The 26,636-nt window shown below is 40.5% G+C and overlaps 1 protein-coding gene across 1 annotated transcript in view; it reads left to right on the top strand.

Annotated features, from left to right (window-relative positions):
- LOC124622421 (RNA-binding protein 28) overlaps nucleotides 1-26,636 on the top strand; it is a 116,739-nt gene that overhangs the window by 31,134 nt on the left and 58,969 nt on the right. Inside the window, exons 4-6 of the mRNA XM_047148114.1 lie at nucleotides 6,043-6,242; nucleotides 16,663-16,759; nucleotides 16,852-17,045. Of these exons, the coding sequence (XP_047004070.1) occupies nucleotides 6,043-6,242; nucleotides 16,663-16,759; nucleotides 16,852-17,045 (491 nt within the window). The remainder of the gene's footprint in view (nucleotides 1-6,042; nucleotides 6,243-16,662; nucleotides 16,760-16,851; nucleotides 17,046-26,636) is intronic.

The raw sequence follows: 26,636 nt of genomic DNA, 5'->3' as shown, positions 1-26,636 counted from the left end.
TGTGTTAGTGGTTCAATTCAGATAATTTTATGAAGACAGAAACTACTACTGCACTCTTGCCACAAAAGAGACTGCAAGGAAACTGGCAGAGTAAAGTCAATGAAAACATATGCATTTGTAATAAGGGCTATGTGTGAAGTCTACAGTAATTTTCACAGTCATATGTTGGTGAAAGATCTGTCAGAAAATCTTTGGAAATTGTGGTTATACGTAAAGTCAGTGATGAGATGCAAACCTGCCATTCTATCTTTTATGGATCCATCTGGTTTTGAAACTGAAGACAGTAGAAAGTAGAAATTTTAAATTACACATTTAAAAAGGTATTCAAGCATGAATATACTGCTGTACCGGTGTATTACAACATCACATATGAGTCAGTGATATCGATATAAAAACTATCAGTATTGCAAAACAGTTAACTGCTTAAATCGAATGAGGCACCAAGCTCCATAGAATTCCAGTTACATTTTACATTGAATACACAGACTTAACTCCTTTTGTATCTATCTTTATCCAGAATTTGCAGAGCAAATAGTCCCGCATGACTTAAAAAAAGTGCATGCCACTCCTGGTTGCAAAAAGGGTGAAATATCGGATGCATAGGATTTCAAACCTGTATCACTAAACCCATCTGTTGCAGGGGCCTAGAGCGTATTTTAATCTCAAATGGTATGTTGTTCATGGAGTAAAATGAGTTTCTTTCAAAGGATCAATACGATTCAGGAAAATACACAGCTTGCTTTATTCATACACAACATCCTGCAAACAATAGATGGAGATGAACAGGTAGATTGTGTCTTCCTAGATTTCTAAAAGGCATTTAACGCTGTCTAACATTGTCTACTACTAATCAAGGTATGAGAATATGAAGTATCTTTGCAAATATGGATTGGCTCAATGAAAATTAGTTAATAGAACCCATCTTGCTTTATTGGATGGCAAATGTCCCACAGAAACAAACATAATGTTGGGTCTGCCCCAATGAAGTGCAATAAGACTGCTAAATGTTCTCAGTATGCATAAGTATTTCATCAGGTAGGATCAGCAGCACAATAAGGTTGTTTGTGTAACATGTTGTTGTCAATAGGAAATTTTTGATGTTGGACAGTAGTAAGGAAGTGCTGAAAGTCTTGGACAAAATTTCAGGATGAATTTGGGTTTTCTGTGATTGTCCTGGTTCATTAAGGCAAAGCCAAGGATGGCTTCTAAATCAAGGCCACAGCTGGCCACCTGTCCTATCCTCATAAACTACAGTACCTGTTGTATCCTCATAAACTACAGTACCTGTTGTATCCTCATAAAACTTGTTATGTGTATGGGGGGCTTATGTTTTGCCTTATCAATATGCATTTTATAAATTTTACAAATCCTATATCATTGTGAGATGATCCTTGGATGAATAAAGATTAATAAACAAGTAATATAAAAATTCGAATCTGTCACTTTCAGATGGACACTTGCAAAAGGACACACACATTTGGACCCCACAGCCATTATGAATCAAGACACAAAGAAATGACTGACATTAGCTGTCAATAGGCATTGATTAAATCACTGGGGAAAGTTGAAAATTTATGCTGGACTGGGAGTCGAAGCTGACTCTCCTGCTTACTAGGCAGATGCACTAACCATGGCACCATCTGGACACAGTGGTCATTGCAGCTACTTGGACTACCCTAATGTGCCTTCTGTCAGGTCCAAATTCTCAACTGATCCAAACACTACTGATGTAGTGCCCCTTGCCCATTATCCTCATTAATCATGCCATTTCCCATAAGAGTTCAAGTGTGGTGTGCATCTGCACTGAAGTGATCTATTGGTCATCCTCACCTTAATTATGTATGTGTTCTTTGCTCTTTTGGGCATGCCTGAAAGAACAGACACATTTTGATACTGTAGTCACTATGAATCAATACACAAAGAAATGACTGACATTAGTTGCTTGTTGGAATTGATTAAATCAATAGGGAAAGTTGAAAATTTATGCTGGACAGGGATTCGAACCCGGGTCTCTGGCTTACTAGCGAGATGCATGTCGAACACTGCACCACCTGGACACAGTGATCTTTACAACTACATGGACTACACTAGTACGCCTTGCGTCAGGCCCGAATCCTCAACTTATCCACACCTATACTTTCTTTGTGTTTTGACACATTCGTAGTGGCTGTGGGATCAAAGAGTGTCTGTTCTTTCGGTCATGTCTGAAAGAACATATATAATTAAGGTGAGGATGACCAATTGATCACTTCAGTGCAGATGTGCACCATGCTCGAACTCTTATGGAAATCAGTGAAATGCTGCGAGTAATGAGGACAGTGGCCAAAGGGTGCTACGTTAGTAGTGTATGGATAAGTTGAAAACCTGGGTCTGACGGGAGGCGTGCTAGGGTAGTCCGTGCAGCAGCGGTGACCACTGTGTCTAGATGGCACTGCGGTCAGCACAACTGCCTTGTAAACAGCAGACCCAGATTCAAATCCTGGCCTAGCAAAAATTTTCAACGTTCTCCATTTATTTAAAGAGTGCCCACTAACAACTAATGTCAGTCCTTTGTGACTTGATCAGTACAGTAAACAACCTGTATCTTTTGATGGTCAGAGAACTACTAACACTTCCTTTGATTCATATTACAGAGTTGGTTGATAATGAATAATTATTTATTATCATTTTTACAGTAAGGGCCATGCACAATCATGATGAAGTGGTTGTTAAAGCACTGCAAAGGCCTTCCTCAAATGATAAAGATGATACTACATTGTCTTGTTTTTATCAACTCAAAATAAAACAAAGAAAACCACATTTGCACAAATACAGGATGAGTTAAAAAGGACTTTACAACTTTGGACTGATATAAAAATTTATTGAGATAACTTACAGAATCAGTAGATGCGCCGTTTTTTAGCGAACAACCTCAAGTTTGATTCATGTAGTACATGAGTACCCCATTTTGCCACTAAGAGTGCCAGTGTAATGCACTGTTAAAAATGGCTACTTTCACTGGTGTGGAGTGTGCTCGCTGTGTGTTTTGGTTTCATGAAACAAACTCTGCAACAACTGTTTGGTGCCAATTTTGCACCGAATATGCTAAATAACCTCCAAATTGAAAGTGTATTGCTCTTTCTTCTTCATGGAGAAAACTGTCACTGGTAGTGTTTATCTGGATATGCTTGAGAACTTTTTAATTCCCCAGGTTGATGAAAATGACTGAGACAGGATTGTTTACTACCAGCTAGATTCCTCATGGAAGGTTTAGGTCACATGGTCACATCGCTGCCCAAACTGGACACCACTAGATTTGTTTCTCTGGGGTTTCATTAAAGAACATGTGTATGTTGCTCCCCTACCAAACAATTTAACCAACCTGAAAAAGGCCATCCCAATCGTCGCCTGCTTTTCCCTGCCATGGTCCTCCATCTGCCCGAACGGCGACCTAGGTCTGGGCTTTCCGTCGCTGTCCGCGTCCAGTCTCTGCTGTCGGAACTGGGGTCATTCCCTCTTCTGCCTCCCTTCCGGGTCCGTGCACCTACGCCTCCGTGGTGTTTGTCCCGACCGTCCGTCCGTCTGGACTTGGCACAGGGACCCAAGGACTCGGTTCCACCTGTGGCCCTCCGTCGCCGTTTTCTTGCGCTCCTCGCCTCATTCTCGGACTGTGAGACTGTCTACACTGATGGTTCCCTGGTTGATGGTCACACTGCCTACACTTTTGCTCACGCTGCCCATGTTGAGCAGCGCTCCTTGCCGGCTGGCTGCAGTATTTTTACTGCAGAGCTGGTGGCCATATTGCGCGCTCTTGAGCATATGCGTTTCTGCTCAGGTAGGTCCATCGTCATCTGCAGTGACTCCCTGAGCAGCCTTCAGGCCATCGACCGCTGCTATCCTTCTTCTCCTCTGGTGTCCTCTATTCAGGAGTCTGTTTCCGCCATTGCCCGTTCTGGTCGTTCGGTGGTCTTGGTTTGGACGCCAGGTCATGTTGGCATCCCGTGGAACGAACATGTTGACAGGCTGGCCAAAGGGGCGATCGACGCCCCAGCTTTGGAGATCGGCCTCACGGCTCGCGATCAGCAGCTGGTGTTGCGCCGTAAGGTGCTTGGGATGTGGTCTGCTGAGTGGCGAGGCATGACAGTGCCTAATAAACTGCGGGCTTTCAAGGAGACGACCGATGTGTGGCGCTCCTCCCTGCGGTCTTCTCGCAGGGACTCTGTCATCCTGTGTTGGCTCTGCATCGGCCATACATACCTGACGCACGGCCATCTTCTGCGTCAGGAGGATCTCCCCGTGTCGGTGTGGGTCCCGGCTGACAGTCGCCCACATTTTCTTGGAGTGTCCCCGACTGCGCACCCTCCGGCAGACTTTTACTCTCCTGGGCGCCTTGCCTTTGATTTTATGCGACGATGCCTCCATGGCTGACGATGTTTTACATTTTATCCGTGCTAGTCCTTTTTATGGATCCATTTAGGGGGGTCCTGCACCTTTCCCTTTCTGTGTCTTTTGTCCTCTCGTCTCTCCATATTTGTTGCTGTTTTGGTGTGTCGTCAGATGGTTGACTCTTTCCGTTTTTTTGTTCTTGTGGTCAGTCAACCAGTCTCCAGCCATCTTCTTTTCTTCTGTTTCTTTCTGTCTGGTGTTTGTCTGTACTCTTCTTTTCTGTAGTGTTCGTTGCCTAATTTGTGTTCTTTAGTGCCTGGGGGGGGGGGGGGGGGGGGAAGTCTCCTTCCCCTTGGGGTTTTATCTGCTCTGCGACTTTGTCTCGACTGTTTTTGGAATGCGGGACTGATGACCTTCGCTGTTTAGTCCCCCTTCAACATCCCAACAACCACCACCAACCTGAAAAATCGCGTCTATACTACCTTTCCAGAAAATCGGGTGTAACTTGTGCAATGAATGTGGGAAAAAATTAATTACTATTGGGGTGTTTGCCGCATCACAAATGGTAGTCATATCAAATCAAAATGACACTTCACACTTATATGTGAAACCTGAGGTTGTTTGGTACAAAGTGACACATCTACTGATGGTGTAAGTTATCTGAATAAATTTCTATTTAATTCCAAAGTTGTAAAGCCCTTTTTGACTCAATTTGTATATCAAAACATAATTATTGTAAACATGTCTTCTTGCAAGTGGGAAAACAGTTATCTCACTAGCACTTATTTTGTAACCATGCAACATTTGATAGCAAACTCGCAGCTGTTACATTGTCATTATACGTGCCCTCATATTTAATCTCCTTCACTTTAAGTTTGATTGTGCAGATCCTGTTTTGTACAGCTTTGAGATCAAGATCAACTTCATCATGTACCATTTTTAAATTCGATGCTGCTGATTCTTGCACTCTGTGTTTTCTAGCACAGTACCATGCTTAACTTTGAGTTCAGCCATTCTTTTCATTAGTTCTTATATTTCACAGACAGTGCCCTCCTTTCAGTTGGCAAATATCATTTTGAAACTATTTTGCAGGTGTGTATCATGTTCTTCATGCCATTCGTCTAACTTCTTACTCTGGGTTTCTTCTCCAGTAACTTTTTTTGCCCCCTCCTAGACATATGCTGATAGCCCATTTTTCCAGTTAGCCAATTTTCTTTGTACTGCCTCACACTGTTTTTAATTTTTTTGCTAAGAACCATCTCATGTTGTGCTGTCATTCAGTTATTTTTTTTTTCTTTTGTTTTTGGAAATTGGTTTATTTTCTGCAGTCATAAAACACTGTTTCACTCAACACATTTCACTGTGACACTGATAGTATCTGTTAGCATTTTTAATTAATTTATTGGCAGTGGTGAATATTTCAGATTAGGCATGGTTAAAAATTGTAGATTAAATTTTGGGTACAGAATGCCCACCTCTAATTCGAATTGTAATATCTAATCACTATTGAATTACAGTGAGAACAAAAAAATTGCTTGCTAAATGGCTTGTACACTGCTGTTTCTGATGTTTGTGAATGGTGCTATCACTGTTGCAGGAACATTAACCGTTTATTATTTAATACAGTTCCAAGTAGTTGTAATTACATAGGTGGCTTTTCTTTTCTTTTTATTTTAGGTAGGAAAATAACTGTAGACTGGGCTGTACCAAAAGCTGAATATATTTTGAAAAGAGCACCTAATGATTTTGCAACCACAGAAATTCATAAGCAAAGCCCTGACAATGCACTTGACATAAGTGAAGCTAGTGAGTCCGATGTTCCACCTGAAGCAGACCTTGCTGAGGCACAGAATCACCAACTCAAGAAAAAAATAAAGGTTTGTTGGATTTGAAATTAATCAGCTTTTTGAATCGTGATACCTTCTAGATATTTATGATTTAATTTGGAAGAACACTGCCCAAGTGTTTGAATTCTGGTCTGCTACACAGTGTAGTATTTCTGTGTTCACAAAGTAAGGGGTCAGAGGAACAGTCCAAATCAGATATGAGTGGGAGTAAGGATTTCATTCAATTTGTGTCTGACTTGATGGTCTGCTGCACTATAGGAATGTCCTTTTGGCTGTTAGCAACCCAAGACCCAGTATCCGACACCAGGTGGCAGTTGGCTTTGTCTGTCAGTCTAGAGTTGAAAGGTTGGTTTTTCCCTTATGAAGTATGCAGTAGGTGAGATACACAATACATGCTGGGCATTGTGGTCACATCTTCTAGGTTCACTTAAGGATTACAGACTTTCTAATGACATTGAGTATTTTCTAACATCATTTACCACAGTTGGGAATGTGAGAAGTCATGGCAGGAGGCAGCACTTTTCAGAGGAATGCTGTTGATAGGAAATGGGGATAGATTCGGTGAAAGCCTTGAATGTTTAAACAATCTTGGGTGTGGCTTGAAGTTTACAAAATCTGGGAGCTTGTCAGAAACTCTTGCTGGGTGTGGGAGGCAAGAGTAGCCCCTGTAGGGCAGAGTTCATGCAGGTGTAAAAGTGTTGCTTATTTCTTATTGGCAGTGGCTGATAAAGCTATTATTGCAATGTGGAAATGTTACGAAAATTTGCAATTTCATTCCTGTGAGCAGACATGGAATTCTGATTAGGCATTTCCAATTTTACAGGTGAGTGTTGCGATCTAGTGTGTGAGCTTTTGATTGGATGTGTTGTGCTGTGCATTCATACTGCGTGGTTGCCACACATAAGACATGGCACCCTCTTCTCGAACACCATGTGCCAATGTTCCAGTGGCGACATACTTCAAAGTGCTCATAGTGGGGGTGCCACAAGAGATGCAGCAGTCATACTGCTGGAGTCAACGGAGCCAATCAGGATGCATTTCCACATGATTAAGTCGTGTCGTCGTGGCCCAGAAGGGGAGTCATCTAGTTGGCCTCCTGGGATATGGAGTAGGTTTCCTCTCTGTCACAACGCTGTTACTGTGATAGTGCTTATGGGAGATGAACTTTGGCTATGGACCTGGACATTAATGATTATGCCAAGTTATGTTTCACCTTGTTTTCGTAATAAATCTTCTAAGTTGTAATTTATTCCGACTTTTCCATTTGGTAGTTTGTATTAAATAGTGCGATCATTAGCTAGCTGGAGGTGATATTTGATAATCAATGGTAATTAATGACATTTGTTCCCATCCCAATTTGAAATGCTTCATTTTTGGTGTGACTGTGACTTACATAGCAGTGAGCTGCTACTTTATTTTTGCCTTTGTGGATTTGTGCAGAAATTACAATATGCAGGTTCGAGGCAGTGTATTGACTGTTATTGGTGCATGTCTAACAGTCCAGTGGTCTAATCTCAGAATCCTCCTGAATGCAGTTAGATTGCCACATGGTAATTATCATTGCTATTAGAGTAGTGCCAATTGTAACAGTTTTCCAGGTCAAAACTGGGCTGAACCTTATTCTGATTGTTTTTGCTGTGTTGCAGTGCATAGAATTAATCTGGATGTGCTGGTCAACATTTTACTATGATTCAGCATTGTAGTGCACTGCGTAATTTATCTGGTGGACTACTCACATCTAGGAGGCTGTGGATCCTGGTTGCAAACGTGTGAGACTTTGGACGACACATTATCTTTGAGGGCAAATTGCAGAAATTTTTTCAACTGTTTTAATTTAGTACAATAATGGAATTTTATGAAATAAGCTTGTATATTCTTTAAGTGCACAAAAAAGAGGATATGTGCAAATGATGAAAAGTAAATGTTGAGACCTGGCAAGCATTTGATGGCTAATTTTTTTTCTGATATTTTGCAGTAGTAGTAGGTTTGAACAAAACTATTAGAAAATTCCAGTGATACGGTATTTGGTTACTGTTTGCAGTTTTACCATGCGCAGAAGTTTTACATACATGTAGTAATGAATGAATATGTTATGACAGTTGAAAACTTGTGCCAGATCGTGGCTGGACCCCATCTTAACCATTAGGCTATATGAGCATGCCTATAGGCCTTATTCAATCTCCTGTAGTCACTGATGATTCAGCCTGTGATTTCTGAACACTACATCCGGAGAAGATTCTCTCAAATGCATCTGGAAATACCATCACTGGGGAACAGATTTTAGTGATTTGAATTTTTGTGGTGTTTCAATTTCCTACTTGATGTTTATTGATAACCTGTTGAAGAGATTTGAACCAGTGTATAAAACTCTATTCTTAATCGTAGATTGGAATGCATCATCTGTATGGAAATTATTTTCAAGTCTATTGTTATAGTTGTGCATTTTGCAGCACATCCTAATTTCACTCTTACTACACACGTAAAAAAAGCTGTTGGCACCTGACATGATATTTACTTTTTATTGTACAGTTTTCCTAGCTGATTTCAAACCTGTAATACCATTTCGCTTTAATGTGTCAGGTTTTGAAAATATTTTATTTCTCATTGGATGCAGTTTGTAGGAAATTTTTCAGTTTCTGATTATTTTTTGTACAAGGCTGTAAATTCCCTTGGCACCATATCAAATGAAACCATTCTTTGCGTGCAGTTTATACATACATCTACACACTTTCATGTTCAGTTACTGTCATGTGGGCTCACATTGCGTGCTGGGGTAACTGTGTCCACTTGTTACACGGTTGGATAAAGATGGCAAACCGTAGCTATGCAGCATTTGGAATTCCTATGCCACGATGTGAGTTATGAAACTAAAGTTTTGAATTTAATTGTCTTTGCCAAACATCACTGGATTCTCCTGCAAAAGTTGTTGATTTGTAAATTATACAGGCCTTCCCTAAGTTTTTACCCAATTCCAAATGATCTCATTACTTTTCGATTACATACTGCAACTGCAGATGACATAGGTGATGAAGTAGTGCAAAAAGACATTTCTCTTTCATCACTTTCCAAGGACTCAAACTCTGACTACCAATCTGTTGAACTTACTTATCTGATAAATGATGTTGAACGTGCTTGTGTCAAGTACAGTTTCTCACTTTCAGTATGAACACAAAGTACGTATGCAGCCTCAGTGTGCTACGCAGCACTGAAGAGTGGTGACGCTTCATCAGTTCATATAAGATAGGTTTGAAGGCAGTATTATTACACAATGAAAAAAGATATGCATCAGTACCAGTTGTAAATTCTGTCCACATGTGAGAGACATATTATAGCCTGTTACTCATGAAAATATATCCTGCAGCAAGCACAAATGGTATATCTGCAGTGATAGATATTCTCATGGGAATGAAGGCAGGTTACATGTCTTAGAGGGACAGCAGAGGTAGAGAAACACCACTGCATCAATAAGAATTGGCCAGTCAGAGGTAAAATGCAGCCAGGATGTAAAACCATATTTCATGCCACCACTTCTATAAGGTGGACATTATGAAGTTCATAGAGATAAAATACATGTCAGAATGTAAAACTGTATTGCATGACCTACCATTGGTTGAACATGACAATGATTTCATGCCACGAATTATATAAACTGGGGTTCAAGAAGAATTTCGTAAGTGTGATGGAATAACACTTGCATGCATTTCAGAACCAGTGTAACAAGTTTCTCAAGTTGAGTTATGCAAAAGTAAAAGAAGGTGTGTTCATGGGTCCACAGATATGGAACATCATTGCTGTCAGCCACTTCCAAGACTTTCTGAGTGGTTTGAAAGACATGCATGAGTGGTATTTAGGTCAGCCAAACCAAGCCCCTCGGAAATTATAAGTCTATTAAGATGTTGTGCAAAAGAAGTTTAGTATGTATAGACACTTTTATTGCATTCATCTCCTTGCCTCATGTTTTGACTTCTTCCCCATGAACCCCTCCCCCCCATGAACCATGGACCTTGCCGTTGGTGGAGAGGCTTGCGTGCCTCAGCGATACAGATGGCCGTACCGTAGGTGCAACCACAACGGAGGGGTATCTGTTGAGAGGCCAGACAAACGTATGGTTCCTGAAGAGAGGCAGCAGCCTTTTCAGTAGTTGCAGGGGCAATAGTCTGGATGATTGACTGATCTGGCCTTGTAACACTAACTAAAATGGCCTTGCTGTGCTGGTACTGCGAACGGCTGAAAGCAAGGGGAAACTACAGCCGTAATTTTTTCCGAGGGCATGCAGCTTTACTGTATGGTTAAATGATGATGGCGTCCTCTTGGGTAAAATATTCCGGAGGTAAAATAGTCCCCCATTCGGATCTCCGGGCAGGGACTACTCAAGAGGACGTTGTTATCAGGAGAAAGAAAACTGGCGTTCTACGGATCGGAGGTGGAATGTCAGATCCCTTAAACGAGCAGGTAGGTTAGAAAATTTAAAAAGGGAAATGGATAGGTTAAAGTTAGATACAGTGGGAATTAGTGAAGTTCAGTGGCAGGAGGAACAAGACTTGTGGTCAGCTGAATACAGGGTTATAAATACAAAATCAAATAGAGGTAATGCAGGAGTAGGTTTAATAATGAATAAAAAAATAGGCGTACGGGTAAGCTACTACAAACAGCATAGTGAACGCATTATTGTGGCCAAGATAGACACGAAGCCCACGCCTACTACAGTAGTACAAGTTTATATGCCAACTAGCTCTGCAGATGATGAAGAAATTGAAGAAATGTATGATGAGATAAAAGAAATTATTCAGATAGTGAAGGGAGACGAAAATTTAATAGTCATGGGTGACTGGATTTCGAGTGTCGGAAAAGGGAGAGAAGGAAACGTAGTAGGTGAATATGGATTGGGGCTAAGAAATGAAAGAGGAAGCCGTCTGGTAGAATTTTGCACAGAGCATAACTTAATCATAGCAAACACTTGGTTCAAGAATCATAAAAGAAGGTTGTAATCATGGAAGAATCCCAGAGATACTAAAAGGTGTCAGATAGATTATATAATGGTAAGACAAAGATTTAGGAACCAGGTTTTAAATTGTAAGACATTTCCAGGGGCAGATGTGGACTCTGACCACAATCTATTGGTTATGCACTGCAGACTAAAATTGAAGAAACTGCAAAAAGGTGGGAATTTAAGGAGATGGGACCTGGATAAGCTGACTAAACCAGAGGTTGTACAGAGTTTCAGGGAGAGCATAAGGGAACAATTGACAGCAGTGGGGGAAAGAAATACAGTAGAAGAAGAATGGGTAGCTCTGAGGGATGAAGTAGTGAAGGCAGCAGAGGATGAAGTAGGTAAAAAGACGAGGGCTAGTAGAAATCCTTGGGTAACAGAAGAAATATTGAATTTAATTGATGAAAGGAGAAAATATAAAAATGCAGTAAATGAAGCAGGGAAAAAGGAATACAAACGTCTCAAAAATGAGATCGACAGAAAGTGCAAAATGGCTAAGCAGGGATGGCTAGAGGACAAATGTAAGGATGTGGAGGCTTATCTCACTAGGGGTAAGATAGATACTGCCTACAGGAAAATTAAAGAGACCTTTGGAGAAAAGAGAACCACTTGTATGAATATCAAGAGCTCAGATGGAAACACAGTTCTAAGCAAAGAAGGGAAAGCAGAAAGGTGGAAGGAGTATATAGAGGGTTTATATAGGGGCGATATACTTGAGGACAATATTATAGAAATGGAAGAGAATGTAGATGAAGATGAAATGGGAGATGCGATACTGCGTGAAGAGTTTGACAGAGCACTGAAAGACCTGAGCCGAAACAAGGCCCGGGAGTAGACAACATTCCATTAGAACTACTGACGGCCTTGGGAGAGCCAGTCCTGACAAAACTCTACCATCTGGTGAGGAAGATGTATGAGACAGGCGAAGTACCGTCAGACTTCAAGAAGAACACAATAATTCCAATACCAAAGAAAGCAGGTGTTGACAGATGTGAAAATTACCGAACTGTCAGTTTAATAAGTCACAGCTGCAAAATACTAACACGAATTCTGTACAGACAAATGGAAAAACTGGTAGAAGCGAACCTCGGGGAAGATCAGTTTGGATTCAATAGAAATATTGGAACACGTAAGGCAATACTGACCTTACAACTTATCTTAGAAGAAAGATTAAGGAAAGGCAAACCTACGTTTCTAGCATTTGTAGACTTAGAGAAAGCTTTTGACAATGTTGACTGGAATACTCTCTTCCAAATTCTAAAGGCGGCAGGGGTAAAATACAGGGAGCAAAAGGCTATTTACAATTTGTACAGAAACCAGATGGCAGATATAAGAGTCGAGGGACATGAAAGGGAAGCAGTGGTTGGGAAGGGAGTGAGACAGGGTTGTAGCCTCTCGCTGATGTTATTCAATCTGTATATTGAGCAAGCAGTAAATGAAACAAAAGAAAAATTTGGAGTAGGTATTAAAATCCATGGAGAAGAAATAAAAACTTTGAGGTTCGCTGATGACATTGTAATTCTGTCAGAGACAGCAAATGACTTAGAAGCGCAGTTGAATGGAATGGACATTGTCTTGAAAGGAGGATATAAGATGAACATCAACAAAAGCAAAACGAGGATAATGGAATGTAGTCAAATTAAGTCGGGTGATGCTGAGGGAATTAGATTAGGAAATGAGACACTTAAAGTAGTAAAGGAGTTTTGCAATTTGGGGAGCAAAAGAACTGATGATGGTCGAAGTAGAGAAGATATAAAATGTAGACTGGCAATGGCAAGGGAAACGTTTCTGAAAAAGAGAAATTTGTTAACATCGAGTATAGATTTAAGTGTCAGGAAGTCATTTCTGAAAGTATTTGATGGAGTGTAGCCATGTATGGAAGTGAAACATGGACGATAAATAGTTTGGACAGGAAGAGAATAGAAGCTTTCGAAATGTGGTGCTACAGAAGAATGCTGAAGATTAGATGGGTAGATCACGTAACTAATGAGGAGGTATTGAATAGAATTGGGGAGAAGAGGAGTTTGTGCCACAACTTGACGAGAAGAAGGGACCGGTTGGTAGGACATGTTCTGAGGCATCTAGGGATCACAAATTTAGCATTGGAGGGCAGCGTGGAGGGTAAAAGTCGTAGAGGGAGACCAAGAGATGAATACACTAAGCAGATTCAGAAGGATGTAGGTTGCAGTAGGTACTGGGAGATGAAGAAACTTGCACAGGATAGGGTAGCATGGAGAGCTGCATCAAACCAGTCTCAGGACTGAAGACAACAACAACAACAACCCCATGAACCTAAGTTCTGTCAGTGACAGTAATAGTCACACTTTTGGAGCTATTGGAGAGCAGCGGAGTTGGCTGAGTACTGCTACAAAATTTAGTGTGACACACCACATGTTCATCACAAATGCTAGTCTACAGGTAAGAAATTGAAACCAAAAACACCTTAATATTCACACTCAGTCTTTCTTGTATTGTGTGCCCATTGATCTCTACTTTTGGTACTTATAAAATCATTTTTATTTGTTCAGAATTCCATAATATGACTTTTTGTAAGATTAAAAAGTTATATTAATTACTGCGAATGAGTTGTAAACCTATTCAGTATTCTCTTGATTGTGTTTGGCATGTGCTCTATAACAGTGTAATTGTATCAACAAATGTCACAGTTTTTTAAGAGTTCTTATGTATTTTTTTGTAAATCATTTATTTAGGTCAAGATTAGGAGAGGGTCAAGTACTGAACCTTGCATAACACCATATTTAATGTTTCCCACTCTTAATTTAGTTTTATTACTGTGGTAATATGTGTTAAGTGACCCTCTTATTTTCTGATGTTGTGATATGACTCCATCTATGTAAGGGATACATTTAATGACATAATGTTTTAATTTCGCTTCTAGAATATGATCTGACAATTGAAGGCATGCAAGTTTACAGAAAAAGCCACCAGGGTAATTTTTCTTATTTAGTGCTGTCAAAACTTAGTTTGTGAGGTCACATATTACTTTCTTTGTAGATATCTTTTACAGTAACCAGACTGAGCTGTTGTTAAAAGGTGAGTGTCAGGAAAATGGTTCATTATTCTGATTCTGTTGAAAGCTGTATTCTTTTTTTTTTTTTTTTTTTTGTTTTTTTTAAAAAAAGAAAGAAAAGAAAAAAGAGAGGAGATAGGGAGAGAGACAGGTCACTAACTTATCTCCACTTCGTAAGTTGATATCATTGTTGCGTATTTTAGTAAAGATACCCTGACTGATTAACTGATTACAAAAGTAAGCCAATAGTAGCACAAGATTTCAGTACTTTGGTTGAAATACCACAATAGCCACAAGAATTAATGTTTTTCGGTTACCTAATGATTTTTATGATCTCTCTAACTGTTATATTTGCAAAACTGAAGCCTGTTGCTATCTATATTAATGTAATGGACCTGCTTTCACTGCTCCGTTTTTTGGCCCTGTGTCTTCAACTGTGATGTTAGGAAGTATTATTGAATTTGGTGGTCAGTGATTTGAATATAACCTCACTTGTCACAGTTAGTATTATCTAGAAATCGAGTGTTACTGTTTCTTACCAAACCCATTGCTACTATGACCCAGGGTCTGACCAGTACATTTCTCATCATCCAGTGCCACCCAGGTCGTGAATTGTTGAATTGTATACCTTGCCAGGTCTACAGATACTCTGGTTATACCCTGAAATGAATGGTATCCTACCTCTACCTGTATCCCCTAAAGTAAAATTTCATACTACATCCACCCCACACAATGTCCACCCCTATGACACACCTGTTTCCAAACTTGCACTCCAAGAATCATTCCCCTGTAGATGAGACAGGTGTAAGATCTAGCCCAATGACTCATCCAGCAATTCCTATTGTAGTTTTGTAATAGGCAGTTCGTATCTGATGATGCATACGCTGTAAGTGAAAGTGCCCTGGTAAGTGTAAGTATTGTATAACATTATATATGAGCATGCCTGGCTATTGCCAAACAGACTAACTGCAAGTTTTACTACTTTGTTTCTGTATGTGTGACACAGACTTGATTTCCCATCTGTTCTCAAACCAGCTCCATCTGCTGCTTCCCCTTCCCATTTCGTGGAGTTTGTGATTATTGCTTCTCCTGACCAACCCTTTCCTCGCCTCATATATAGGGCTGCAACGCCGGCCGCGGTGGTCTCGCGGTTAAGGTGCTCAGTCCGGAACCGCGCGACTGCTACGGTCGCAGGTTCTAATCCTGCCTCGGGCATGGATGTGTGTGATGTCCTTAGGTTAGTTAGGTTTAAGTAGTTCTAAGTTCTAGGGGACTAATGACCACAGAAGTTAAGTCCCATAGTGCTCAGAGCCATTTTTTAGGGCTCCAACACACAGATATATGTGCATTGTGGAGGTGGGGGTACAGATGGATGCTACTCATATACATAACTGCAACACACAGAGAGCTGTGTGTGTGTGTGTGTGTGTGTGTGTGTGTGTGTGTGTGTGTGTGTGTGTGTGTGTGTTTCCTAATTTGAAGTACAATTTAAATACATATGTATGTGTCAGTGTCAGTGTATTTAAAATATTTTGATCATCTTAATGTGTTACTAATTCAAAGTTATTTTGTGGGATAATATGTAAAAATAAAGGAAAGGCAACCTCTCAACTGTAGCTGACTGACATGTGGTGCATAGAAAAATACAATAAAAAACAATATTTACACCAGCTTTCAAGCTCAAGCTCCAGCTGTTTTTCTAGTAAAAACACACACACACACACACACACACACAAGGCTGACCGTTGATTATACCTTGTACAGCCTTCCGCCACCCCATCTGGGCATTCTCCCTCCCTCTCTCTCCCCTCCTCCTTCCCTCTCTTTCTTCTTTTCTCCCCCACTCCCCCCTCTCCCTTTTTCTACCTCTTAAATGCTCTGCCTCTGAACTCCTCTCATCTTGTTGTGTAGCTCCTGAGTCATCTGTTGGGGTACCTGCCTCACACTGTCCAGCTACCAACTCCTTGCCTCATGCGTTCTTCCCTACTCCCGCCCTACCTCCATCTGTCCAGGCAGTGGCTATCAATAATCAACAGTTAGTGTTGCAGTTGCGTTTGGGGATCTGTGTGGTTGTGTGTGTGTGTGAATGTGCTAGAGAAAGAGCAAGAACTTGAAAGCTAATGCAAATACTATATTTTATTACTTGTTACTATGTGCCACATATCAGTCAGCTGTAGGTGAGTGACTGCCTTTCCTTTTTTATGTGTTATTCCATTCTTGAGTTTCTGTTATTGTTATAAAGTTATTTGATGCTTATTCTCATTGTATATGTAATTGGTAATTGATGAAATAAAGCTATAAAGTCTGTTGCACTTGGCCAGCAGTTTGACTCTCTACAATATTATGAAAACTGCTTGTGTGGTCTCCTGATTGTCATAATGGTATTGTGCATATAACACACTCTTATGCAAGATGATTTCTTTTCACAGAAGAAAAATAAGAGTTACGATCTCCATACCAAAAATATGTCAAATTCAACAGTGAAAAGTCAGCAATATTCTCCTAAAATTGAACAGGATGAAGCAGGTTGGTTCCAGCATTATTTTTATCTCATCCAGTAAATATACAGATTAATTAAAATATGTACCTATTTCTATGTTTTTGTTTCCCCAAAACAGGAAATTTCATAACCAATACAGAAGGCTTCAAGCAGGAGCATGAATCATTAGATACTAAAAAGGATGTCAGCAACACTACAGATGAAATAAAAAATGAAAATAGTGAATCATTTAAAAAAGAGAAGAAAGAAAGGAAGATGGAAAAACGTCCAAAGAAAAAGGGAAGATTGATAGTTAGGAATCTCTCATTTAAGGTGAGTGTGAAATGTAGTTTATTAACCTGTTAATGTTTTTTGCCTCCTGTATTTAATTAGCAGGCTACATCTAAAAGAGGGAAAAGTTCATTGTCCCTAGATATTCCTCACTTTTCAAACTGTACATTGTTATGGAGTATTGGCCAGGTATTTCACTTAGCTTTTAAAAAGTAATACCTTGTTTGAATTGGGAAAAGCAAATCGACACATGCCTAACAATAGGTGTATCTCAAAAATTGTGACAGGGCTTCATTACAAAACATCACTGTTGTCAGATTTACCCAGATGGCTTGTGAGATGAATAACATCCTAAGAGTGTTCAGTTCATTGACATTTCTGTTAATGTACTGAAAGACGCAATCCAGAAAAAGGTCTTGTGTGATCTCTTAATGATAAACAAGAAATATGAAATTCAAAGGCTGACAGCTAATCCAAAATATACAGCTGCTGTACCTATAGCAAAAACAGTAATGAATGAAACTGGCACTATATAACATTATATCAGTGAAAATACTCAGTATTTTAAAATATGATATAATATGGATAGATAAAAAGAAATATGTTCACCAGGTGACAGTAGAAGAAAACTGTATAATAGATATACTAATGTGCAAACTTTCAGAGCTAGTGGCTTCTTCTTCTGGCATCAGGGTTGAAGGGATAGGAAGATAGATAAAGGAAAAGGAGTGATGACATTTGGGAAATGAGAAGTGTTACAAAAAAGTTGCCCAGAACCGTGGATCAGGGAAACTTACTAGCTGGGTTCAGTCCAGTAAGTCTCTCCTGACCAAGGGTTCTGGGAATTTGTCGTAACTCTCCTGTTTTCTAAACTTAGCTCGTCCTTTACCTTCTCCCCTATTCATTTCCCTTCAACCCTTCTGCCAGAAGGAGGAGGCACTGGCTCTGAGTACTTTTCTCCTGGCACTGCTCGGTGACTCTATGAGATTAGACATTCTACAATCATCTGTCATGTGGCAGATATATACAGTGCCCTCTACAGAAGCTGAAATATTTGCTAGCATTCAAGTAAGTCAGTTGGTTAGCTAGTTAGTTTGTTAGTTATTTGCATATTCTATGCATCAAAATTGCAAACTCTCGCATTGATATGGAACAAGTCAATTTTACAATTATGAATCACTTTCTCAGTGCAAAATATAGCAACATGCTGCCCATTTAAATGATTTATTAAGATTTTCTTTCTTCTTCTTCTTCCTCCTCTCCTCCTCTTTCTCCTCCTCCTCGTTCCCCCCCCCCCCCCCCCCCCCCCCTCTCTCTCTCTCTCTCTCTCTCTCTCTCTCTCTCTCTCTCTCTCTCTCTTTTGGGTTCCGTATGTCAATCAATAAAATCGGAACCATTCTAGGGTCACTTTGTTGTATTTCTGTCTGTCTGTCTGTTCAACTGTTCAAAACCCCGTTTCTCAGGAACGGATAGACATATCAAGTTGAAATTTATGTCACATATGAAGGGCTTGGGTTCCTTAGCAGTGAAAATATGTGAAGCTTCTAAATTCATGCAGTCAAAAGCTATGGCCATTTACGTCACATACTTTGATACCCACAAACTTACTCATTAAAACCTAGAGGGTTCTCCCCTGATGTAGACTCAAGAAATTTCACAAGAAGAAAGGTTTCACAGCACAAGTAAAGGAAAAAATCAGAAAATTGTTAATTTGTAATTATTTCTTGTGAAAAGAATATTTCTTTTGTTATTTGTTATCTTACTTAAAACTTGAAATTAAAATATTCTTGAAAGTCTTGGAATCCCTGTCACTGATATCTTGCCAGTATCAGATGTCAATAATAGACTAAAATAGTTGTTATCTTACTTCAAACTTGAAATTAAAATATTCTTGAAAGTCTTGGAATCGCTGTCACTGATACCTTGCCAGTATCAGATGTCAATAACAGACTAAAATAGTTAAGATCCTCTATTCCTGAAATGGATAAACTGTCTACATGCAAAACTGAGTTTGTATGGAACCCACAGTGCACGAGTCCTACTCACACTTGTACCATTTTTTCAATGTATCTTATCTGTGATCATTCTCTCTCTCTCTCTCTCTCTCTCTCTCTCTCTCTCCCCCCCTCCCCCTCCCCCTCCCTCCCTCCCCCCCTCTCTCCCTCTCCCTCCCCCTTTCTCTTTTACACACACACACACACACACACACACACACACACACACACACAAACATCATATTACTACACATTCATAAATTCTTGTATGGAGTAGGAGGAGGTGTGAAGCAGATATGATTTCAGTTTGTGTTTGAAATGAATTTTATAACCAATTAAATTCTTTGCATCCAGGGTATGTGGTCAAAGATTTTTTTGGCTGAATATCTCATGTCTACATCTACTTTATTAGCCTCCAAATTACAGTTAAGTTCCTCAAACCTCCTTCAAGCTGTTTCTCTACTGTTCTGCTTGTGAAGAATGAATGGGAAAAATGAGCACTTAAATCTTTATGTGCAACCTCTGATTTCTCTTATATTATTGTGATTATCATGTCTCTCTATGTAGGTAGGTGCCAACAGAATACTTTATCAGTCAGAGGAGAAAGTTGGTGATTGAAATTTCATGAGGAGATCTAGTAGTAATGAAAAACACCTTTGTTTTAATGATTGCGACCCCAATTCATGCATTATGTCCTTGCCACTCTCTCCCCAATTCGCAGTAATATGAAATAAGCTGCCCTTCTTTGAACTTTTTTGATGTCCTCTGTCAGTCCTATATGAAGCGGGTCCCACAATGCACGGCAGTACTCCAGAAGAGGGTGGACGAGTGTAGTCTAAGCAGTCTCTTTAGTTGACCTGCTGCAGTTTCTAAGTGTTCTGCCAATAAATCACAGTCTTTGGTTCGCTTTACTCACAACATCATGTATGAGATCATTGCAATTTAAGTTAATCATAATTATAACCCCTAAGTATTCAAATAAAAGCACCACTAATTGTAACCCCCAAGTATTTAGTTGAATTTTACAGCCTTTAGACTTGTGTGAATTATTGTGTGACCAAAATTTAGTGGATTGCTTCTAGCACTTTTTTTTTTTTAAGTATACGCTTTTCAGTCAATTGCCACTTTTTGCACCATACAGATATCTTGTCTAAATCATCTTGCAATTGGTTTTGATCATTTGATTACTTTACATCATCTGCAAACAATCTAAGAAGGCAGCTCAGATAATCTTCTATGTCATTTATGTAGATGAGGAACAGCATAGGGCCCATAACACTTTCTTGGGGAATGCCAGATATTACTTCTGTTTTACTTGATGATTTTCCATCAGTTACTCTGAACTGTGATTTTTCTGGCAGAAAATCACAAACCCAGTCACACATTTAGGGGGATACTCCATAGGCTTGCAATTTGATGAGAAGATGCTTGTGAGGAACTATGTCGAAAGCGTTATGCAAATCTAAAAATATGGAACCTTTTTGACAAACCCTCTTAATAGCACTCATTACTTCATGTGAATGAAGAGCTGGTTGTGTTTCACAAGAATGATATTTTTTGAATTCATACTGATTTTGTGTCAACAGACCATTTCCTTTGAAACAATTCATAATGTTCGAACACAGTACATGTTCCCAAAAGCTGCTGCAAATTTATGTCAGTGGTATGGGTATGTAACTCATCAGGTTACTCCAATTCCCTTTCTTGATTATTGGTGTGACCTGTGCAGCTTTCCAGTCTTTTGGTATGGATAATTCGTCAGGCGAGCTGTTATATATGATTGATAAGTATAGGACTATTGTATCAGCATCTTTGGAAAGAAACCTAATTGGTATACTATCTGGATGAGAAAACTTGACTTCATTAAGTAATGTAAGCTGCTTCCTACACCGAGGATATGTACTTCTGAGTTACTCTTGCTGCTGGTTGTTCTTGATTCGATTTCTGTAATATCTACTTTGTCTTCTTTTGTAAGTTTTGGAAAACTGTTTTTAGTAGCTCTATTTCAGTTGCTCTGTCATCAGTGACATCACCATTGTTATCTTACAGTGAAGGTATTGATTGCGTCTTGTCGCTGGTGTACTTTACGTATGACCAGAACCTCTTTGGGTTTAGCGCCTGTAGAACTTTGCCCATCATGGAATTTTGCGTTCTTTTAAATTCAGCATGCTTTTTTTGTTGCTTCTGTAACAATGTTCTGACTTCTTTCAGTGCCGCACTAAATCTGAGTGATGAATAGTGTGAGTCATTCCTCCATACCTTAGACATACTTGATAAATGGGACCAAGCAATAACTGTGTAAGTTGAATTTGTATGTTGAAGTCCAATTTTGCATATAAATACATACAAATTGTGTTCAGTTGAGACTAGGGACTAAAGAAGACAGTGTATATTAGGAGATAAATGTTTAATATAATGTTCAACAATATAAAAAATTACATTACATTACAGTATTATACATTGCAGCAATGTAAACAGAAGTCGTCGTGCTCTAGAAGGTTTCATAAAATCTAAAGTGTCGTCCTTCTCATGCAACATTTCCTTGTAGCCTGTTACTAAATTTTTTATTCCCCATTTAGTAGCAGAAATTCACGTTTTGTTGGAGTCTGTTTTTTCTGAAATTTGTAACCTTTTTCAATTGAACTGAGGTCTTTTGACAAGTTTGCAGCCGTCATTTGATCTTCTGATTGAAATGGGCCTAAAGAACAAGGTTGTTCAATGTTGTGCACTTTCTCACACGTTTCTATAATCTCATCAGTTGTCAGCACCTGATTGTGTGAATCCAACACTTCTTGAATGTCATCACCATCCACCTCTAAATTTAATTGTGTGGCAAGATCGACCATTTCTTCAATCACATTATCGAACTGATCAGCATCTAGTATTGATTCCCCTGTGTTTCAGTGTAGAAGGGAGGCTGAGGAAGACACTGTCTCTTCCAGAAGCCATTTAAAGTTTTTTGTGACATTTAATTCCAAGATTGTCCTACAATTCCCATGGCATTTAATGCGTAGAATTGCTTCCAAAAGTCTTTAACAGAGAACTCATTGTTCTGTCTCATAGCTTCATGTAGATGCGCATATGATCATCTCACTTTCGTAAGCTTTAAATAGTGTATGGTCCATCAGTTTGTAGGAAGCTTATTGTATTTGGTGGTAAAAATACGGCTTTCACATCTGGGTTGAAATTAATTAGAGTTACAGGAGAAAGACCTGGTGTGTTGTCCATTAATAGCATCACTTTAAATGGGATTCATTTTAATTGGCAATAATGTTCAACTTTAGCTATGAAGTGAAGACCAAACTAATCCTCCGACAGGGGAGCTGTCACCCAAGCTTTAGCATTTGACTTACAAATCATGGGTAACCCATCTTCAGCTCTTGGGTTTTCGAGTGATACCCTAAGAGAAGTTTCAATCTACAATCACCAGCTGCATTTGCATCAGCTATAACCGTCAGTTGATTTGTGGTTGTTGTAAAACCCTGGAAAGCTTTTCTTTTCAAATGCAATAAAAGTTATTTTATGCGTCTTCTTCCAGAACAGTCGAGTTTCATCTACTTTGAATATGTTGGCTGGTATAGCCAGTTTCTTCTGTCATTGCCTTGAGTTTCTCTGAATAGAGTGACACATTCTCTTCATCAGCACTTGCCGTCTCTGCAGTGCCACCCTAATTATGATGGCTTCAGAATGGCCAAACCCAATCATTACTAGCTTTTAACATTTCATCTTTGGCTGCCTCCCCAGCTTCTTTTTTCAGTCTCTAAAAAAAAAGCTTGTTTTGAGAGAATACGCTCTTATGATCAGCAGGACAGTTTTTCACCCTTGCTTGATTACCACACTTTAATTTTAACATTGTTTCCATCTGAACCATAACATTTAGGAATGATACTTGAATTCAAAGACTGAGTTTTTTTCACAGTGTTGAGATTTTTTTCTCTACCTTTTACAATTTTTCTGACTGTTGGTTCCAGTAGATCAAACTTCTTTGCCAGTTCAACAATTTTAATTTCTGAATCAAAGTCTTTGATAGTATTGAGTTTACCCTCCAGATATAATAATTTTCTTTTCATATTTGCTGCAAATCAATCAGGCCTGCTTTGTGTGGATAACATATTTAGAATATTTAGAATATGGATAAAATGATTCATCACAAAATACATCTGAACCTGTTGTAAGCTGAATACTGTGTGGGCAGTGCGGGAGGATGGATGTGTGCAGCACTCAGCAGACAAATTGTGTAGCTTTGGTGTTGTGTAAAATGTGGGGTAACATTAGTCAGGGTGTTACTGTACTTATTAATGTTGTTGTTGCTTTCAAACTGTGATTGATTGTTGACAAAAAAAAATGTAAGGGAGAAAATGTACTGCGAGGCTGTTGACGTTATGACCAAGGTGCCCCATTATCTTGACCACACTAAATAAATGTTTCTCCAGATGCAAATTACAAAATGTTTCAAGCAAATGTTCTTTAGCCGTCAGTGGGACATCAATCAGCATGATTGTCTTCGTTGTAACTTTATTTTTTACAAGGATATGAACAGCGGTATGATTTTTTTAAATGGCACCCTGTATTTTTTATTTGGTAATTCATTTCCTATCCTAAAGACATACTCAAAAATTTATCACAGTGTACCATTCACTGAAACACAATGTTATTGATTATATAACACAACATTGGCATTGACACTCCCAGCACTTAGTGCAGGTACTGTGGCGTTCGCTGTGTTACTCAGTGGTTTGGTATTTAACTAATTTGTAAATGGAAATGATAATCTTATTTTATTACATTGAGTAATTACTAAATAATTTTCTCCCGGCTAAAGATTTGATCAAGTTGCTAAAGATCTCCAAGTTAACATCGTGTTAAAGTGTTGTCTGTAAGTTGTGTAAGTGTCACTAAATCACTGTTCATACAACAGATTCTATACAACTATGGATTATGATGGAAACAGTTATCTTCAGCAAAATGATCATTGAAACCACCGAATATCAGCTGCGCACAACACTGACGTATGTTGCTTGAAACAATATTCTTCGCAACTCGTGCGTAATTAATTTTGGCTCCATACATCAGCTAGAAAAGTTTGTTATAACAATCGTGCTATGAGCACTGTTTTTAAAGAACCAATCTGATTCGAATTATTTTCATTAAAATGAGTTCGGGTCCACCGGTGCACATTTTATTTTTACACATTTGTATTACGTTCAGCATTTATGTCTGCAGAGTTGCGTAATTTGAATTTGCCACTGTGATAATTGTTAAGATGGCGGCAGACAATTGATAGAGACTTTCTATTGTTAGGGCAAATAAGTAAATATTTAAAATGTTTATTAAATGCTATAAACTATACTTTCATATTGTGCAGTATTTAGACCTCATCAAGGAAACATTTGACTTGTTTCTAAGAAAACACAGACAAAAAGGCGATACAAATCGCTATCATCAATGGCTGCGCTCCTTGCAGTGGAAAGAAATAATTAACACAGATAATGCTTACTGAGAGAGGAATTAAAGTTACAAATAATTATTCACTCATATTTATAATAATAATTTTTGTGGCGGCGTTCGTAGCGACAAACAATTCGCTGTAGAAACGGCTTACGAAGTCACCGCCACACTTTTAATAGCGGGCCAACCGGTCCGCTGGAACAGTGAACAGAAAGATGAAAACCCAAACACTCTGATTAAATAAAAGTAGGTACTTATCTTTATTAACGAAGATACAGAAACGCAGTAGTGAACTCCGTGTCTACAGAGATCTGTCTAGTTCGAGTCGGAGCGGCTAGGTCAGTGTCGGCTGACGACAAACAACAACTCTGCGGTGATGAACACACAACTGACTAGCAAGTACACAATTCGGTGGCGAGTATACAACTGAGCGGCGAATACAGAACTGTCCTAGCGCTCGCGACTCCAGCGCTTAAGAAACCAGAAGCCAGCGGTGGCGCGCGCAGACTTGCGGCGATTTCCTGTCTCGCTGGCGCTGCTTATGCGGACGGCGTCCGGACTTTGATGCTGCCAACCTTTTGGCAGCGGGCTCGGGTGGCATTACTGGCTAGGATATAACACTCCTCCCCCCCAAATCGCCGCACCATCGTTGAATAATGACGTGGCGAGCGTCGACGGCGGGGGAGGGGTCTGGCCGCAGGCGTAGCAGAAGAGACCGGGGCGGAGACTGTTGTCGGTGGCAGTCCCTGGTCCGCACCCCAGCATTGGCTGCGCGGGGCTTCGGGAAACACCGACTGAAAACCGAGGTCAGGGTGCACGCCTGTGACCACGGGCGCAGCTTCTGGTACTGGACGCGACGGGGCGTCGGGACCCACGAAGAGAGGCAGCGTCTCCTGACGCTGCGTCGACGGCTGCTGAGTGGGCGCCGGACAAGGCGCTGCGGTGTCAGACTCCTTGGGGGTGCCCAAGGAAAGCGGCTGCAGGACAGGCTGCACAGCCACCGCTTGGGAAGGCGGCCCGGCTGAGGGGTCGACGTCCATCAGCTCTGAAGGCGGTGGCGACTGAAGAGGGACCGCAGGCGCCGGAGCAACCACCTGGGGCCCTCCCGGATGAAGCTGCGCGGGAGGCATCACGGGACTGGCTGTCGGCGTGGTAGCGGCGACGGCTGCTGCTGCTGCCCCGGGGGCGGCAACGAAGTCGGAAGGCGCGGCTGGAACCCGCCGCGGACCAAATCTGTGGACAAAGAACGAGCGGCAGAATCCGGGCGGCCAGCGCGGCGCAACTGGTTCTGATGCCTCCTGTGCACCCCAGTAGCACCTTGAACAGTATAAAAACCCCGACCCTGGACACTTATCACGGTACCACGTTCCCAACGACGGCGACCGTGATAAACTCTGAAAAAAACGGCGTCGTTGTGCTGAAAACGTGTGCGATGCTCAGAAGCGGCGGGTCGATCCGGGGGGTGCAACAACCGTAGTAGGGTGCGATGACGACGGCCGTGGAGAAGCTCCGCAGGCGAAGGGCCGTTCCGTGGCGTGGTCCGGTACAACGACAGGAACGTGATGAGGGCCTGCTGACGAGAATGCGTAGCACGAAGGCGGTCCATATGATCCTTGAATGTGCGTACAAAACGTTCCGCTGCACCATTCGATTGAGGGTGGAACGGCGGAGTAAGAACATGGCGAATGCCATTGGCAGAACAAAAACTTTCAAATTCAGCAGAGGTAAATTGTGGACCATTGTCAGACACTAAAACTTCTGGAAGACCCTCAATACAAAAAATTGAAGTCAACACCTTTATAGTTTGTGCAGACGTTGTAGACTGCATGGGCACAACAAACGGAAAATTACTAAATGCATCTATCATGATGAGCCAACGAGAATTCCAATATGGACCAGCGAAATCAATATGTACTCGCTGCCAGGGACCGGCAGGGCGTGCCCACTCAAAACAGCGTTGAGGCGGAGCAGCTTGGTGTTCGGCACACGTCGAACAATCTGTAGACATCTGCGTAATCTGCTTATCAATGCCGATCCATGTACAATGACGGCGGGCAAGCTGCTTGGTGCGGACCACTCCCCAATGACCTTGATGCAACAAGTCGAGGACCTTGGATTGGAGCACTTGGGGAACCATTACACGAAGCTGGTCATTCTCGGTGCGTAACAGCAAAACTCCGTGCGAAACAGA

Source organism: Schistocerca americana, chromosome 7 (assembly GCF_021461395.2).
Source record: "Schistocerca americana isolate TAMUIC-IGC-003095 chromosome 7, iqSchAmer2.1, whole genome shotgun sequence".
Lineage (NCBI taxonomy): Eukaryota > Metazoa > Arthropoda > Insecta > Orthoptera > Acrididae > Schistocerca > Schistocerca americana.
The sequence above is the reverse complement of the archived record's forward strand: the minus strand, read 5'-3'. Positions and strand labels throughout refer to the sequence as shown.